A 15,923-nucleotide genomic window follows, 5' to 3' on the forward strand; every position below is an offset into this window, starting at 1 on the left:
ACCTAGCAAGCCACTGGATCTCTGTGCCACCCGCAGCCTCTTCCATGCAGCCTAAGCAGCCCTAGAAACCGAGCTCTTGGCTGAACGACAACAGACAAACGTCTGCATTTTAACCCCTGGAGGGAGTGAACACAACCAGCATAAACAACTTACAGTAAAATGAATTTCCTTCATTTAAGCTTTTCTAGCTTAATGGCTAAATGTGCTGCAAATTTAACTGCTGTCAGGTGTTTTATGGTGATTTGAATGAATCATACAGTCATTTCGAGTGTCTCATGGCGATGCAAATAAACAGTCTCAGAATGCTCTACTGTAATCCAAAAGAATCAAAACTCATTTGCTGACTCAAATGAATCGGCACTCAGTGTTCTACAGCAATCCGAATGACAAACATTTATTTGGTGATTCAAATTAATCATCTCTGAGTGCTCTATTGTGAATCTCCTTAGATTGCTCTACATGTTGATTCAAATGAATCAAACATTACTTTGGTGTGTCAACGTTCTACAGTGAGTTGAATGAATAAAAAACAAATCATTTCAAAATGCTCTATCGTGATCTAGACAAATCAAACAGTAACTAGTGAATCATGTGAATCATCTCAGAATATTGAATCAAATGAATCAGTCGTATCTATCAATGAGGATAAAGTATTGCTAAAGATTTAAGGCTTGAATGGTGGGTTGAACGCATCAAACCATTTTCGTATGTCTACTGGTGATTTAAATGAATCACCTCAGACGGTGTCTTTAGGAGACACCGAATAGTCTATAGTCATTTGAATTAATCAAACAGTCATTTGGTGTGCCCTAGGGTCATTTGAATGAATCAGATGCCTTTGAAAGCTTCATGGAGAACAAAGTGTGAAGGATTCAGAATCATCTATGGTGATTCAAATGAAGCAAATATTAATTTGGAAAGTCTTACTGCAATATAAGCTAATCAATTCAGAAGGATTTTTGGGTAATGAATTAGTCATATTTGACTCAATCAGAGGAAAAAAAGTAAGTGTGCACAGTTCTATGGTGAGTTAAACACATAAAAAATAAATCAGCTCAAAATGCTCTGTAGCGATCTGGATGAATCAAAGAATAATTAGGTGTGTCTTATTGCGATTCATGTGAATCATCCAGCAATAGTGATTCAAATGAATCTGTCGTATCAATCAAGGAGGATAAAGGAAGGGTGAAAAGTTTAAGGCTCCATGGTGATTTGAATGTATTTAACAGATTTTTGTCTTTTGAATCATTTTTGATCAATGAATCAGGTCAGAATGCTTTATAGCGCTTCAAAGGAATTAACCCTGTTCTACACCCTCAATGAAGATGCATCCAAGTATGGAATGGCTGGTGTGAACGCAGAATGAACCACAATCTCAACCTGAAATCAATTTAAAGCTTACAAGACGGGAGAACAAAAGGCTTCGTGCAGGCATTAAAGTTTTATCCGGGATGCCGCACCCAGTGTTTGGGTAACAGGGGTATATGTCCTGCTGTGATTCGCGTTTCTACAAGTTGCACTTAAGTTAACATAACTATGCTCTGTGTCTCCTAACATGAGCTTTTGCACACAGCTGATGCCCTGTACCACTTAATGTGTGCTTAATATTTAAGCAAGAGCGTCTTGGGAACTTAATGGATGATTAGTGGAGCAGACAACTGGGCTGTAGGGGCCTGTAGGTGGGGGGGATGGGTGCTAGGCGCTCCTTTGAAGCTCCAGCAAAACTCAGAGCAGAGCTGAGTATGAATTCACGTTATATCACACACAGCTCCAGCTCCGGCTTTTGATCTGCGACTGGCGTCTCCAATAGTCTGTTTTAGTTCGCTTTACTTTTTCGTGCATTTCACCTCTTTCTCAGTGGTTGAGAGTATGTGTATGTGTGTGCACACATCATGAGCTGGGATGAAAGTCTTGTTTAAAACCAGGAATACCAATACATTAACGCCCTTTACTATAGAAGCCAATGTAATGCTATGACAATAACATATAGTTATAGTTAAATATCATTTACATTCACACATTTGGCTGATGCTCTTATCCAGATTTAATCTTGTTGCAGTGGGAGGCTAGTGTTGCATTGGGAATCTTGCCCAAGGATGTATTGGTCTTTACTCCCAGTCAACTGGATAGAGGGCGGCTTTGTTAAAAGCTATACTACACCAACCACACAGAAGTTCTCTCATACAGTTCTGTGCAAAATTAGTAACTTTTACTCAACCCTCTTGCCTCAGAGCAACACTCTTTTCTTTCACTTTACAATAATAATACACATACTTAAAGACAACGACAGGGTTAGTGGGCACTTTTGAACCTCTTTTTGAACACTGAATATCAATTATTTCATTATGAGATTTTGCAGAAATATGTTTGTTGTCTAGAAGCAACATTGTGTGACAAAGGAACAGCATTAGCCAGTCACAATGTAGGTCTAACCTTTTCAGCTAACATGGCTCTGTATCATTTCTTCCCATTGTTGCACAATGTTGCCTCAAGACAACATAGTCCAAAAGGACCCCTGCACACATTATTATTATGTTTTTAATGTTTTGAAATTTAATAATCATAAATCAGTGACCATTTTATGCTAGAAAAGGGAATTGATTTTTTTAAATTGCTCTCAAAATGCGTGCAGTAGACGGTTAATGGCTGTTTTGACTGCAAATTATTATAAATTAAGGGTAGTCTGTCACCTGCAAAGTACAGTGTGTGTGTGTGTGTGTGATTCTATCCAGATTTTGTTTGAATGCAAACCACCTCACTGCCTCATGCTGACTGGTTGTGTGTGTGTGTGTGTGTGTGTTGTATGTTTGGAGTGACAGGGCTGGAGATGCCTCTGAATTTTTTTTTTTTGGTTTGTGTGTGTGTGTGTGTGTGTGTGTGTGTGTGTGTGTGTGTGTGTGTGTGAGAGAGAGAGACGGCCCTATTGGCGTCTCCACAGACCCCCTTGTCAGATCTGTCTACAGTGCAGACAAACCACACACACCTTCTCCAACCTCCAATTCTAGCCTGCTGTGAACACACACACACACACACACACACGCACACACACACACACACACACACACACACATACTGTCCAACCCCCCTGCTGTCTCCCACTGATCAGTGTACAGTGTGCCAGCTCACCCACTCACTAACCAGTGCACGCTGAAGTGAGCTTGCATTTCAGCCTTTAGAGCCTTCATCAATCTTCATCCTCCTCCTCTGAACATTCACCATCGTCATAACAACCATCATCATCAGCATCAGCGGCATCCTCCTCTTCACTACAGGCGTCAGTATCAACTGAAAACCTAATCTGTCTTTACAGCTGAACAAAGAACACCATCATTACAGCACTCACCACTACCTCCATCATCATCATCATCATCATCATCATCATCATCATCACCATCTATTATACTGGAATCAAACAGGTTGATTACTACCATCAGCATCATTTTTTCTACGTTAATGTCAAACGCAATGGAAAACTAATTCATTCCAGCATCATCTTAGCAACTATCGCAGCCATAATAACAGCAATCATGATCGTCAGCCTGTCCTTCATCCTCCAAATGCTATTTTCTCAGTAGCTTTACAATGGCTAATAGCAGTGACTAGTGCTTGACCGTGACTGTCATTCTCTCTCCCCCTCTCATATACATATGCTCTCTTGTTCAACCTTTCATTATGAGTTCAGGGACAGAATGATCTAGTGCATTCATGCCTTTGACTACTAAATAGGACTTTCTTAGTTTCTTAGACATCAAATAAACGCCCTTAATAACGTCTTAAATAAACGTCTTAAAGAATGCAGTCAATGTAAGAATCAGCCATAATATGTTTGGTGTCTGAACTTTGCTTCTTTAGTTTTGTGCTAAAGCTGTGAGGCTAACATAGCTAACAAGTGAAGGAAGCTTAGGGTCGCATCCAAAAGTGTGAATACCTCTGGCCTAACTACATATTTTAATGATGATCTAAATGAAAATAAGTAAGAACATCACTTAAAAGTGTTTTTTTTCTGCTGAATTGAACATATTAGAAAAAAATAAAACAGAAAATAGAAAACAGAAAAAAAACATTTGCCAAGGCCACATTTTATGTTTTATTTTCTTTCCAATGTTATTGGATATGTTATGTTAAATTCAGCAAATAAACAGTAAGTGTGCATTAAAATAGAAGATGAAGTGTGTAGTGGATGTGTTCACTTAGTTCCACTTAAAAAATCAACAAAAGATGTCATTTGCATACAATTACAACAATCAGCCCTGTCCAAACTGCAGTGTGAAGTTAGGATGCACCTGTTATGAGTTTCTAATTCTGAATTCTTTACAGCCAAATTAACCAACAGCTGAAATTTGTGTCAATTTTTACAAGCCTTTTTTCAGCCCAAAGCTCACATTCCGTGGACCACATGAACACATGAAGTCCAACAACACACTTCCAGTACTTTCTCTTAGCCACAGTTGCAGTATAAATCAGCTTATTTGCTCCTTAATAACACCTGAAATCCTTTGCACTTTAATGGCATTCTATATTTTAGATAACATGAATCAAATAATAATCTACACTGAACATTTTGGTATAAGCGTAGCAGCTGCATTCAAATTCAACACAGATCAGTCAAAAAATTCAACTGGCTGATTGACGATCATGTTTGAAGCAAGAATCGGTCCAACTTTAATTCACGACAACCTTTATAAAAGTTCATGAATGGGTTAAATGACTTTATTAATGGTTATTAATTAGGTCTTAAAGACCTTCAAATCATTAATAAGCATTCATAACACAAATAAAAAGGGCCACAGTGGCCTGTTGTTTGCCTAATAGTAGTCGCTCACTCATTTGTACTGTGAAACTTGTTCTGCAATTTCCCTCTGGGATCAATAAAGGAATCTGAAAACCTCAGACTTTGTTTCTTCATCGGTCAGCACTAAACCTACCAACTTAATCACAAATTGATATCACATCACATACAACAGCTCACTTTGGCTCCTTTTATTAACATGTTACAACTGCTTATTCAAAGTGCTCATGATCTAACTAATAACCATGAACAAACTAATGTTAAACCATTCTTAAACACTTTACGAAGGTAGACTTATTTTAATGTGGTACCCAAAAATCTGCTGATTATGATTTTTTATGATTTTGACCAGTCACCCTTAGTGTCAAGTATATCAAACAGAATGTGTTTTCTGGCACTGTGTGACTGTTATCTATAAAAATGGACAAAAATACAGGCAAAATTCATACTGTTGCTACTGTTTTTATCTGCTTTTGCTCATATTTACAGATTGCAGTAAGTCACAGTGTATGAAAACACATAAGCAAGTCTATTTGGGGTGTACTAACAAATTGACGCAGTTTGAGGCCTCCGTGTGCAGTGATTACAGTTAGGCAGGTAAACGGTTGTAACTTCAGTACAAAATTAAAAAGGCAAACTTCAAACACATCTGACTGACTAGGCTCAGAGTAAAGGGGAAAAATTGCGTAAATCTGACTTTTAGGCACGCTACTTCTTTTCCTTTCATTCCAGTCGTCTTCTGTATATCTAAAAGAGCAGCACTCCAAACACTAATTAAGCTCAAAGCACATCTCTGCACTTACACCTTCAGCAGTTGGTGATTTATTTCTAAGAGTCGGCACCTGACAAACGGATTCACACAGCACTCTCAGGAGTGCAGTGGCCTAGCACAGCTTAGCCTGTACACGTTAGATACACGCCAAGTTTATCGGTGAAGGCACTCACGGCCAGGCAGCGTAACACCAAGCGCAGATGATGTTCTGTTCTACATATCTGTACTTTCTCGCCCAAACCTCATGACTCATCTTCATCATCCTCGCGTTAGTCAAGCGTTTCAGCAGCTGCTGCAGGGGGTAATGGCGTCAGAATCTAAAAGCCCATCTAGCTCTTTTCCACAGCGCACACTGCATAATAACAAGTGGGTAAATTTAGCTCATTTAAAGCCTGTAGCTCGGAATACACCATGCTCCATTTGTAGCACTGTGTGCTTTTCTTATGACCCGTTGGTCATATGTAATTTCTCTGAGGAGGGTTTTTCAAGCCCCATGACCGGACTGTTTAGTATTTTCATTGCTCTGACACACCTTATTCAATGTGTATACTGATGAGACACTTCATTAAGTACAAATACCTTGTATCTACACTCTTTGTGCACTGAAAAGTCTTTGTGGATTTTAGAATGTAGAATGTAAGATTTTAAGCAACACTTCAATGCTGCAAGTGGCAAAAACCAAAAAAATCCATCCGCATCCACAAGGCATGTGCAAAATAAATCCCAGAACAAAGAAATTCCAAGGCATGCCGTCTTAAGAGAAGCATAAAAAGCCTTTACTGAAACATGGCAATACGTATAAAAATGTGGTGAGGCGTTGCGGCCGTCTCAGGCCTTAATCAGGACACAAAAAATAGCATATCAATCAACCTGTCTTCACCATCAAAGTCTGGACTTTACCACACATTAGTTAATGCGTACCACGTTTCAGTGAAATGAGTTGTCTGAGGATCATGAGAAAATCATTATCCAATGCTCATTAGGCTGGAAAAGGTTCTGAAAACTATTTCTGAAGAGTATAGACTCCACTGATCCACTATCAGGAGTGTACAAATGGAGGAGATTCAATACCATTGCTACCCTTCCCAGAAGTGGTCACCTAACAAAAATGACTTCAAGGCTAAGTCGTATAACATTCTGGGATTTCACAAAGAGCCGCAGGGTAACATCTAAGGATATGTACCAGCTGTCAGGGTTATTAAGTCCACTATCAGACAAATAATGAACAAGAAAAGTATGGAACGATACCATTGAGAAAGCTACTACTCTCCACAAACATAAACGCCATTTAGTTTCCTAAGGACCACCTGGATGAGCCAGAGGATTACTGAAATAATGTTATGTGGACAGAGAAGGTCTTTATGGCTTAAATAAGAAATGTTATGTTTGGCAGAAAATGAACATTGCATTCCAGCATAGGAACTGTGAAACATGGTGGTGGCAGACTGGGGCTATTTTGCTGCTACTGGTCCAGGACAGCTTGTCATTATTTCATGGAGCTGTGATTTCTGGATTGTATCAAGAAATCATAAGGAGAATGTTAGGGCATTCATCTGTGAACAGAACCTCAGGAGGTGGATCCTGCAGAAAGATAACGATCCTAAAAAACACCTGTTAGTCCACAAAGAATGGTTAGGACCTAAGGCATAGTGTTCATTCAAGAAAGCCCACCAACAGAAACGCTAATGCATTTCTATATGAAGTAATGGGTCAAGTTAATGTGCAGCATCACCAGTTACAGGTTCACATACTTTTTCCAACAAAGACATTTAATGCTAAATCACTTCCCTATCACCGACTCCTAATTTTCCGAATCAAATTTTAGGCCACACTGTAGAAGTTCACATAGTGCTAAAGGGTTCACAAACTTTCAAGCAGCACTGTGTATTAACTGTCTTAGATACTTAATAAATAAGTGTAAAACATCAATATGGTTCTAAATAATGAAAATACTAAAACTGATCAATAATGTTGCCCTGGTTTATCAATTTTTCAAAATTCCTTATCTTTCCAGCCTTGAACCTGAATCTTTTGTAGCCCATAAATATACTGAACTAGATTCAAGGAAAAGCTTCCAACAGAGGTTTGAAAACTCAGTGGAAAGAAACTTCAACTTCTTCCTTCTCCAGAACTTCTTCCTTACTGCTGTGTGCATGATATAAACAACCAATCAGCACCACCTTGGAAATCTGCTCACATCACCTCTGGTCCTGACCTCCCTAGGGTCCCAAGAAAAATTCTAGGGGCACTCCTACCTGACCCATGAGCCATGTAAACCATCTCACCTGACACCTCAGTGCTCCCACTACAATCCTCACTCCTTTAAAACTATAGGTGAACCTTTACAGAACAGAATGAGGTACACACACACACACACACACACACACACACACACACACACACACACACACACATTTTTTAAACCACCTATCCCTCAGGCTCGCAGTGGGTGCTAGAATCTATCCCAACAGTCATAGGGCAGAATCCAGGATACACCCTGGCCAGGTAGCCAGTCCATTGCAGGGCAGACACACAGACATATACACTCAACCCTAGGGGCAATTTTACATGTCCAATTGCCTGACTGCATGTGTTTGGACTGTGGGATGAAACTGACACAGTCACAGGGAGAACATGCAAACTCCAACATGGTCACCCGGCCGGGGAACCGAACCAAGGCCCTTCTAGCTGCGAGGCAAAAGCTACCCACTGCACCATCATGTCCCCCTGAATGAGATACAAACAAACAATATTTACTGAATACCCTGCGATGGACTGGCGACCTGTCCAGGGTGTATCCTGCCTTCCACCCGATGACTGCTGGGATAGGCTCCAGCAACCTCCCGCGATCCTGAGGGAGAAGCAGCTTAGAAAATTGTGTGTGTGTGTTTATTGAATAGAATATTTTCTACAGAATCTTAAAGAAACCTGAACATTGAAATTAATAATAATTACAGACAGACTTAAAAATAGCACCTGAAACACTATAGATGGTACTATTGTTAAGTTTATCAGCTGCATCAGGTCCATTCAAACAGGCTTCCCTAGACTTCCTTTCATACATTTTCAAATATAAAATACTATTTATACTATGGCTTGGCTGAGTACTTGATTGCTGTTTACTAAGAGATCATCCATGTTGTCCAGTATGCGCAGCTAATTACCATTTTAAATTCAATATTTAATCAATAATCAGTGTCAATCCACTGCTTTCCATTTTACGTTAGTCCAGAGTTGTAAATGAATCTTGACTGAGAGACTAGATAATCATTGTCTTGATTTAAAATGATGTGTGTTTGTGAGGAGTGTGTCATCACACCTAAATGTTGTCGGGACTGGACTAGTGTCCACAGAGGCTGCTGCACAAGTTTCGTGCATGTGAATATAAACATGTTTATGTTTTTTTTTCGAGCTGCAGTATGTAAACACCGTTGGCGTTCACCAAACACAATAAACAGTTGTGTTTCACTCTCACAGACTAGAGAGATGCACTGCCCAGCTAGCACATCGACTTTTATTTGTTAAACTTAACTATTATTTGCTGACATCCACCTTGGAGAGGAGAGAAAACAAGTTTACCTGATTGCTGTTCCTGCAATTCACCCTAATGGTGTTTTTTTTTCTTTTTTCGTGATCAGACAGATAGTTTTTCTTCATGCTCTCATCAAAGCCTTATACAAATAGCAGCTTTGACATGAAAAATGCTCATAAAATTATAATAAATTTTTTACAACCTTAAGTAACATGGAACTTGTGTGACTTGTATTGACAACTATGACATCCATTCAAGTGTATCCTCCTCAAAATCCACAAGTTTATGACGAATATTTACCACACAATTAATCTCTCATTTAAAGCCACTACTGTTACTAAGCCACTGTTTACTCTGAATGACCTTTCAGAGAACTCTTGGTTTGTAATGGCCCAACAACCTGATTACCTCAGTTGTTTACCTTTTTATTTCTGTTATAAAAGAACACGCTCAAATTTCCCAAGAACCATTCAGCTGCACATGCTGGTCAAGCTGAAGATCAATGCACCGAGACCACATCCTCCTATTCAAATCTCAACCCCATGGTGCGATTTGCCGAAATGAACCGTGTCATTTTGAAATGTCAGTAAATGCAAATGACATTTACATTTCTGGCATTTGGCAGACACTCTTATTCAGAGTGACTTACATAAGTGCTTTGTTGTCTATGTGGGAAACTTGTTTATACGAACGCAAGCAGCCTAGACTCTAAGGATAGCCTTTAAGCTAAGACACTGGCAGAAGCAGGAGTCAGTGCTGACACACAAAAAACATGACTCTACATATTCTTGTATTCTATTCACTGGGAAACAAACACTCAGAATCTGTATCTCAACTGCAGCTAAAGCTGAACATTCTCCTGCTCTACCGACTGAACATGAAACTGTGCAGAATGCTAAACAAGCACTAACTGGTACAAGCTTAAAGGCTGGACCATTATGTTCAAAAGTCTTCTTCACGTGAGTCTCTGAGCAATATTTGCAAACGTTCTTCCTCTTTTCTAATGATCTAATGAGTATTTCTTTAAAATGGACTATTATCGATCAATCAGCCAAGTTCCACCTGTGCAGCAAACAAACAAATCATTAGGAAACAGTATTGCTCCCTGCACTTCCTGTAGTGTGCAGCAGTCTGCCAGGATTACCGTGCATCACATGAACATTACACAGCATTACAGAGCACTTTCCTTAGTAAGTAAACAACTCATAACTGATGTTGTCTGAATAACTGACTGTTGACTAATCCTTAAAGGCTGACTTTGTTGACTGATCCTTAATGACTGACTTTGTTGACTGATCCTTAATGACTGACTTTGTTGACTGATCCTTAATGACTGATTTTCTTAACTGATCCTTAATGACTGATTTTCTTAACTGATCCTTAATGACTGACTTTGTTGACTGATCCTTAATGTCTGACTTTGTTGACTGATCCTTAATGTCTGACTTTGTTGACTGATCCTTAATGTCTGACTTTGTTGACTGATCCTTAATGTCTGACTTTGTTGACTGATCCTTAATGACTGACTTTGTTGACTGATACTTAATGTCTGACTTTGTTGACTGATCCTTAATGACTGACTTTGTTGACTGATCCTTAATGATTGACTTTGTTGACTGATCCTTAATGTCTGACTTTGTTGACTGATCCTTAATGTCTGACTTTGTTGACTGATCCTTAATGTCTGACTTTGTTGACTGATCCTTAATGTCTGACTTTGTTGACTGATCCTTAATGTCTGACTTTGTTGACTGATCCTTAATGTCTGACTTTGTTGACTGATCCTTAATGACTGACTTTGTTGACTGATACTTAATGTCTGACTTTGTTGACTGATCCTTAATGACTGACTTTGTTGACTGATCCTTAATGATTGACTTTGTTGACTGATCCTTAATGTCTGACTTTGTTGACTGATCCTTAATGTCTGACTTTGTTGACTGATCCTTAATGTATGACTTTGTTGACTGATCCTTAATGTCTGACTTTGTTAACTGATCCTTAATGTCTGACTTTGTTGACTGATCCTTAATGACTGACTTTGTTGACTGATCCTTAATGATGGCCTTTGTTAACTGATCCTTAATGTCTGACTTTGTTAACTGATCCTTAATGACTGAATTTGTTAACTGATCCTTAATGTCTGACTTTGTTGAATGATCCTTAATGTCTGACTTTGTTGACTGATCCTTAATGACTGACTTTGTTAACTGATACTTAATGTCTGACTTTGTTGACTGATCCTTAATGACTGACTTTGTTGACTGATCCTTAATGATTGACTTTGTTGACTGATCCTTAATGTCTGACTTTGTTGACTGATCCTTAATGATTGACTTTGTTGACTGATCCTTAATGTCTGACTTTGTTGACTGATCCTTAATGACTGACTTTGTTAACTGATCTTTAATGTCTGACTTTGTTGACTGATCCTTAATGTCTGACTTTGTTGACTGATCCTTAATGTCTGACTTTGTTGACTGATCCTTAATGATTGACTTTGTTAACTGATCCTTAATGTCTGACTTTGTTGACTGATCCTTAATATCTGACTTTGTTGACTGATCCTTAATGACTGACTTTGTTGACTGATCCTTAATGTCTGACTTTGTTAACTGATCCTTAATGTCTGACTTTGTTAACTGATCCTTAATGACTGAATTTGTTAACTGATCCTTAATGTCTGACTTTGTTGACTGATCCTTAATGTCTGACTTTGTTGACTGATCCTTAATGACTGACTTTGTTAACTGATCCTTAATGTCTGACTTTGTTGACTGATCCTTAATGTCTGACTTTGTTAACTGATCCTTAATGTCTGACTTTGTTAACTGATCCTTAATGACTGAATTTGTTAACTGATCCTTAATGTCTGACTTTGTTGACTGATCCTTAATGTCTGACTTTGTTGACTGATCCTTAATGACTGACTTTGTTAACTGATACTTAATGTCTGACTTTGTTGACTGATCCTTAATGATTGACTTTGTTGACTGATCCTTAATGTCTGACTTTGTTGACTGATCCTTAATGATTGACTTTGTTGACTGATCCTTAATGACTGACTTTGTTGACTGATCCTTAATGATTGACTTTGTTGACTGATCCTTAATGTCTGACTTTGTTGACTGATCCTTAATGTTTGACTTTGTTGACTGATCCTTAATGTATGACTTTGTTGACTGATCCTTAATGTCTGACTTTGTTGACTGATCCTTAATGATTGACTTTGTTGACTGATCCTTAATGTCTGACTTTGTTGACTGATCCTTAATGACTGACTTTGTTAACTGATCCTTAATGTCTGACTTTGTTGACTGATCCTTAATGTCTGACTTTGTTAACTGATCCTTAATGATTGACTTTGTTGACTGATCCTTAATGTCTGACTTTGTTGACTGATCCTTAATGATTGACTTTGTTGACTGATCCTTAATGACTGACTTTGTTGACTGATCCTTAATGATTGACTTTGTTGACTGATCCTTAATGTCTGACTTTGTTGACTGATCCTTAATGTCTGACTTTGTTGACTGATCCTTAATGTATGACTTTGTTGACTGATCCTTAATGTCTGACTTTGTTGACTGATCCTTAATGATTGACTTTGTTGACTGATCCTTAATGTCTGACTTTGTTGACTGATCCTTAATGACTGACTTTGTTAACTGATCCTTAATGTCTGACTTTGTTGACTGATCCTTAATGTCTGACTTTGTTAACTGATCCTTAATGTCTGACTTTGTTAACTGATCCTTAATGTCTGACTTTGTTGACTGATCCTTAATGATTGACTTTGTTAACTGATCCTTAATGTCTGACTTTGTTGACTGATCCTTAATGTCTGACTTTGTTGACTGATCCTTAATGTCTGACTTTGTTGACTGATCCTTAATGACTGAATTTGTTAACTGATCTTTACTGACTGACTTTGTTGACTGATGCTTATCTACTAACTGATTTGTTAACTAAGTATTGATGACTAACTGACTAAGACTAATCAACTTTGTTGACTAATCATCTAAGATTAAGACTTTGATAACTGATCCTTTTTGACTGACTTTGTTAACTGACCTTTAATGGGTGACTTTGTTGACTGATGCTTAATGATTGACTTTGTTGACTGATCCTTAATGACTGACTTTGTTGACTGATCCTTAATGACTGACTTTGTTGACTGATCCTTAATGACTGAATTTGTTAACTGATCTTTACTGACTGACTTTGTTGACTGATGCTTAGCTACTAACTGATTTGTTAACTAAGTATTGATGACTAATTGACTAAGACTAATCAACTTTGTTGACTAATCATCTAAGATTAATCGACTCTATTGACTAATGATTGATGACAACTATGTTGACTATTTGACAACGATTAACTGCTGACAATAAATTGACTGACAAATTGCTGCTGACTATTTGATATGAGTAATCATTCATGGCTAATTGATTTTGTTGACTAACTGCTAATGACTTTGCTGACTAACCTTTGATAACCAATTGACTTGTTGACCAATTGTTGATGACTAATTGTCTTTGTTGACAAACAAACTTTTCTACTTTGATGACATCATTAATGATTATTTTGTTGATGTTGATGACTATTTGACTAATTGTTGATGACTATTTGACTTACTTGACTAACTGGTGATGACTATATGACTTAGTTGACTAATCATTGAAGACTATTTGATTTCGTCGACTAATCATTGATGATTATTTGATTTAGTTGACTAAATGTTCATGACTATATGACTTAGCTGACTAATCGTGGAAGACTAGTTTACTTAGTTGACTAATTGTTAGATGACTATTCGACTTGGACAACTAATCGCTGACGACTATTTGACTTAGATGACTAATCGTTACTGACTATATGCCTTTACTAACTAATTGTTGACTATTTGCATTTGTAAAGTAATTGTTGATAACCATTTGATTTAGTTGACTAATTGCTGATATCTTTTTGAATTGGTTGACTAATCGTTGATGGCTATACAACTTTGCTGACTAATTTTGGTGACAAATTGTTTTTGTTGACTAATCGTTGATGACTGACTTTTTTTGACTAACTGCTGATGACTATATGATAATGTTGGCCAATTACTGATCAGAAATTGACTTTGTTGACTAATCGTTGTTGATTATTATTATTAGCTGACTAATCATTTTTAACTAATTGACTTTATTGACAATTTATTGAGGACTAATCAACTTTGCTCACCAATCTTTATGGACTAATAGTTATTTATCTATTTAGCTAATCCTGACAAAGCAGTTAACAAGACTGTGATGAGGCCATTTGCTGCTGTCTACTGCTGACCTAATGAACTCACCATGATGCACGACTCCTCTCAGTCCATGGATTATAGGATCCACTGCAGGATTGTCCTTCTGCCCAACCTGAAAGAGAGAGAGAGAGAGAGAGAGAGAGAGAGAGAGAGAGAGAGTGAGAAAATGAGGAGATGTTCTGTGAAAATAAGGAAATGGCACTTCCATTCAGTCGTCATATTATGTTTTTAGATTACAAGAGTGAGTGAGAGTGTGTGTGTGTGTGTGTATGTGTGTGTGTGTGTGTGTGTGTGTGTGCGTGTGATAGCAAAGGAGACGGCAATTTTTTCATGGAAGAAGAGAAAGGATGTCATTGTGGCCAAGAAATACACAACAGTACAATGAGAGAAAATGAGAAAATGAGAAAGAGAGACAGAGAGAGAGAGAGAGAGAGAGAGAGAGAGAGAGAGAGAGAGAGAGAGAGAGAGAGCGAGAGAGAGAGAGCGAGAGAGAGAGAGAGAGAGAGTGAGAGAGCAAGAGAGAGACAGAGAGAGAACAAATAGAGCTGATTGCGTTTGGCCTGCCTGATGTGACTGAGTGACGTCAATGGATGGAGCTGATGTCATAACATCTAAATGAGAAGATTTTTCTTCCTTTTTCTTTCTGTCTTTCAGGCATTGCTGTTCAGCCAGCATCCACACACAGGACTGTGCTTATACAATTCAATGTCAGGAGAAGTCATTCCCTCCAAGTCCCATATATATATATATATATATATATATATATATATATATATATATATATATATGTAATAATAATGGATCTCAAATGTAAGTAGCTATATTTACATACTTTGCCAGTCCATCACCTTTAGCTTCGCCAAGGCAGATGTCATCCTGGAGGTGTTTTTGGGGTCGTTATCGAATTGGCAGCGCCCTGCAGCGCAGTTTCTGAAGGGAGGGGATCACGCTCTGCCTCAGAATGTCTCAGTACATGTCGGAATTCATGTTTCCCTCAATGAACCGCAGTTCCCCAGTGCCAGCAGCACTCATGCAGGTCCAGTCCATGGTGCTACCAGGTCACCACCACACATGCTGGACACCATCTGAGCCAAACAAGTTCATCTTGGTCTCATCAGACCACAGAACATGGTTCCAGTATTCCATATTCTTGGACTGGTTGTCTTCAGCAAACTGACAACGGCCATGCAGACCGAGTTGATGCATTGTGCGGCGTATGGTCTGAGCACTGATAGGCTGAATTCCCACTTCTTCAACTTCTGCAGCAATGCTGGCAGCACTCATACATCTATATTCTCTGAATATGATGCTGAACACGTGGACACAACTCCTTTGCTCAACCCAGGCAAGGCCTGTTCGGAGTGGAACCTGTCCTGGAAGACCGCTTTATGACCTTGGTCACCGTGCTATACCTCAATTTCAGGGTATTAGCCATCTTCTTACAGCCTAGGCCATCTTTGTGGAGAACAACAATTCTATTTTCTATCCTCAGAGAGTTCTTTGCCATGAAGTGCCATGTTGAATATCCAGTGGCCAG

The 15,923-nt window shown here is 38.5% G+C and overlaps 1 protein-coding gene across 3 annotated transcripts in view; it reads right to left on the minus strand.

Moving 5' to 3' along the window:
* Nucleotides 1–15,923, minus strand: part of ptprga (protein tyrosine phosphatase receptor type Ga) — a 438,997-nt gene that overhangs the window by 91,006 nt on the left and 332,068 nt on the right. For all 3 annotated transcript variants that reach the window (XM_037532284.1, XM_017712211.2, XM_037532285.1), the window contains one exon: nucleotides 14,432–14,498. In XM_037532284.1, coding sequence (XP_037388181.1) covers nucleotides 14,432–14,498 — 67 coding nt within the window. The remainder of the gene's footprint in view (nucleotides 1–14,431; nucleotides 14,499–15,923) is intronic.

This window comes from Pygocentrus nattereri, chromosome 21, assembly GCF_015220715.1.
Source record: "Pygocentrus nattereri isolate fPygNat1 chromosome 21, fPygNat1.pri, whole genome shotgun sequence".
Lineage (NCBI taxonomy): Eukaryota > Metazoa > Chordata > Actinopteri > Characiformes > Serrasalmidae > Pygocentrus > Pygocentrus nattereri.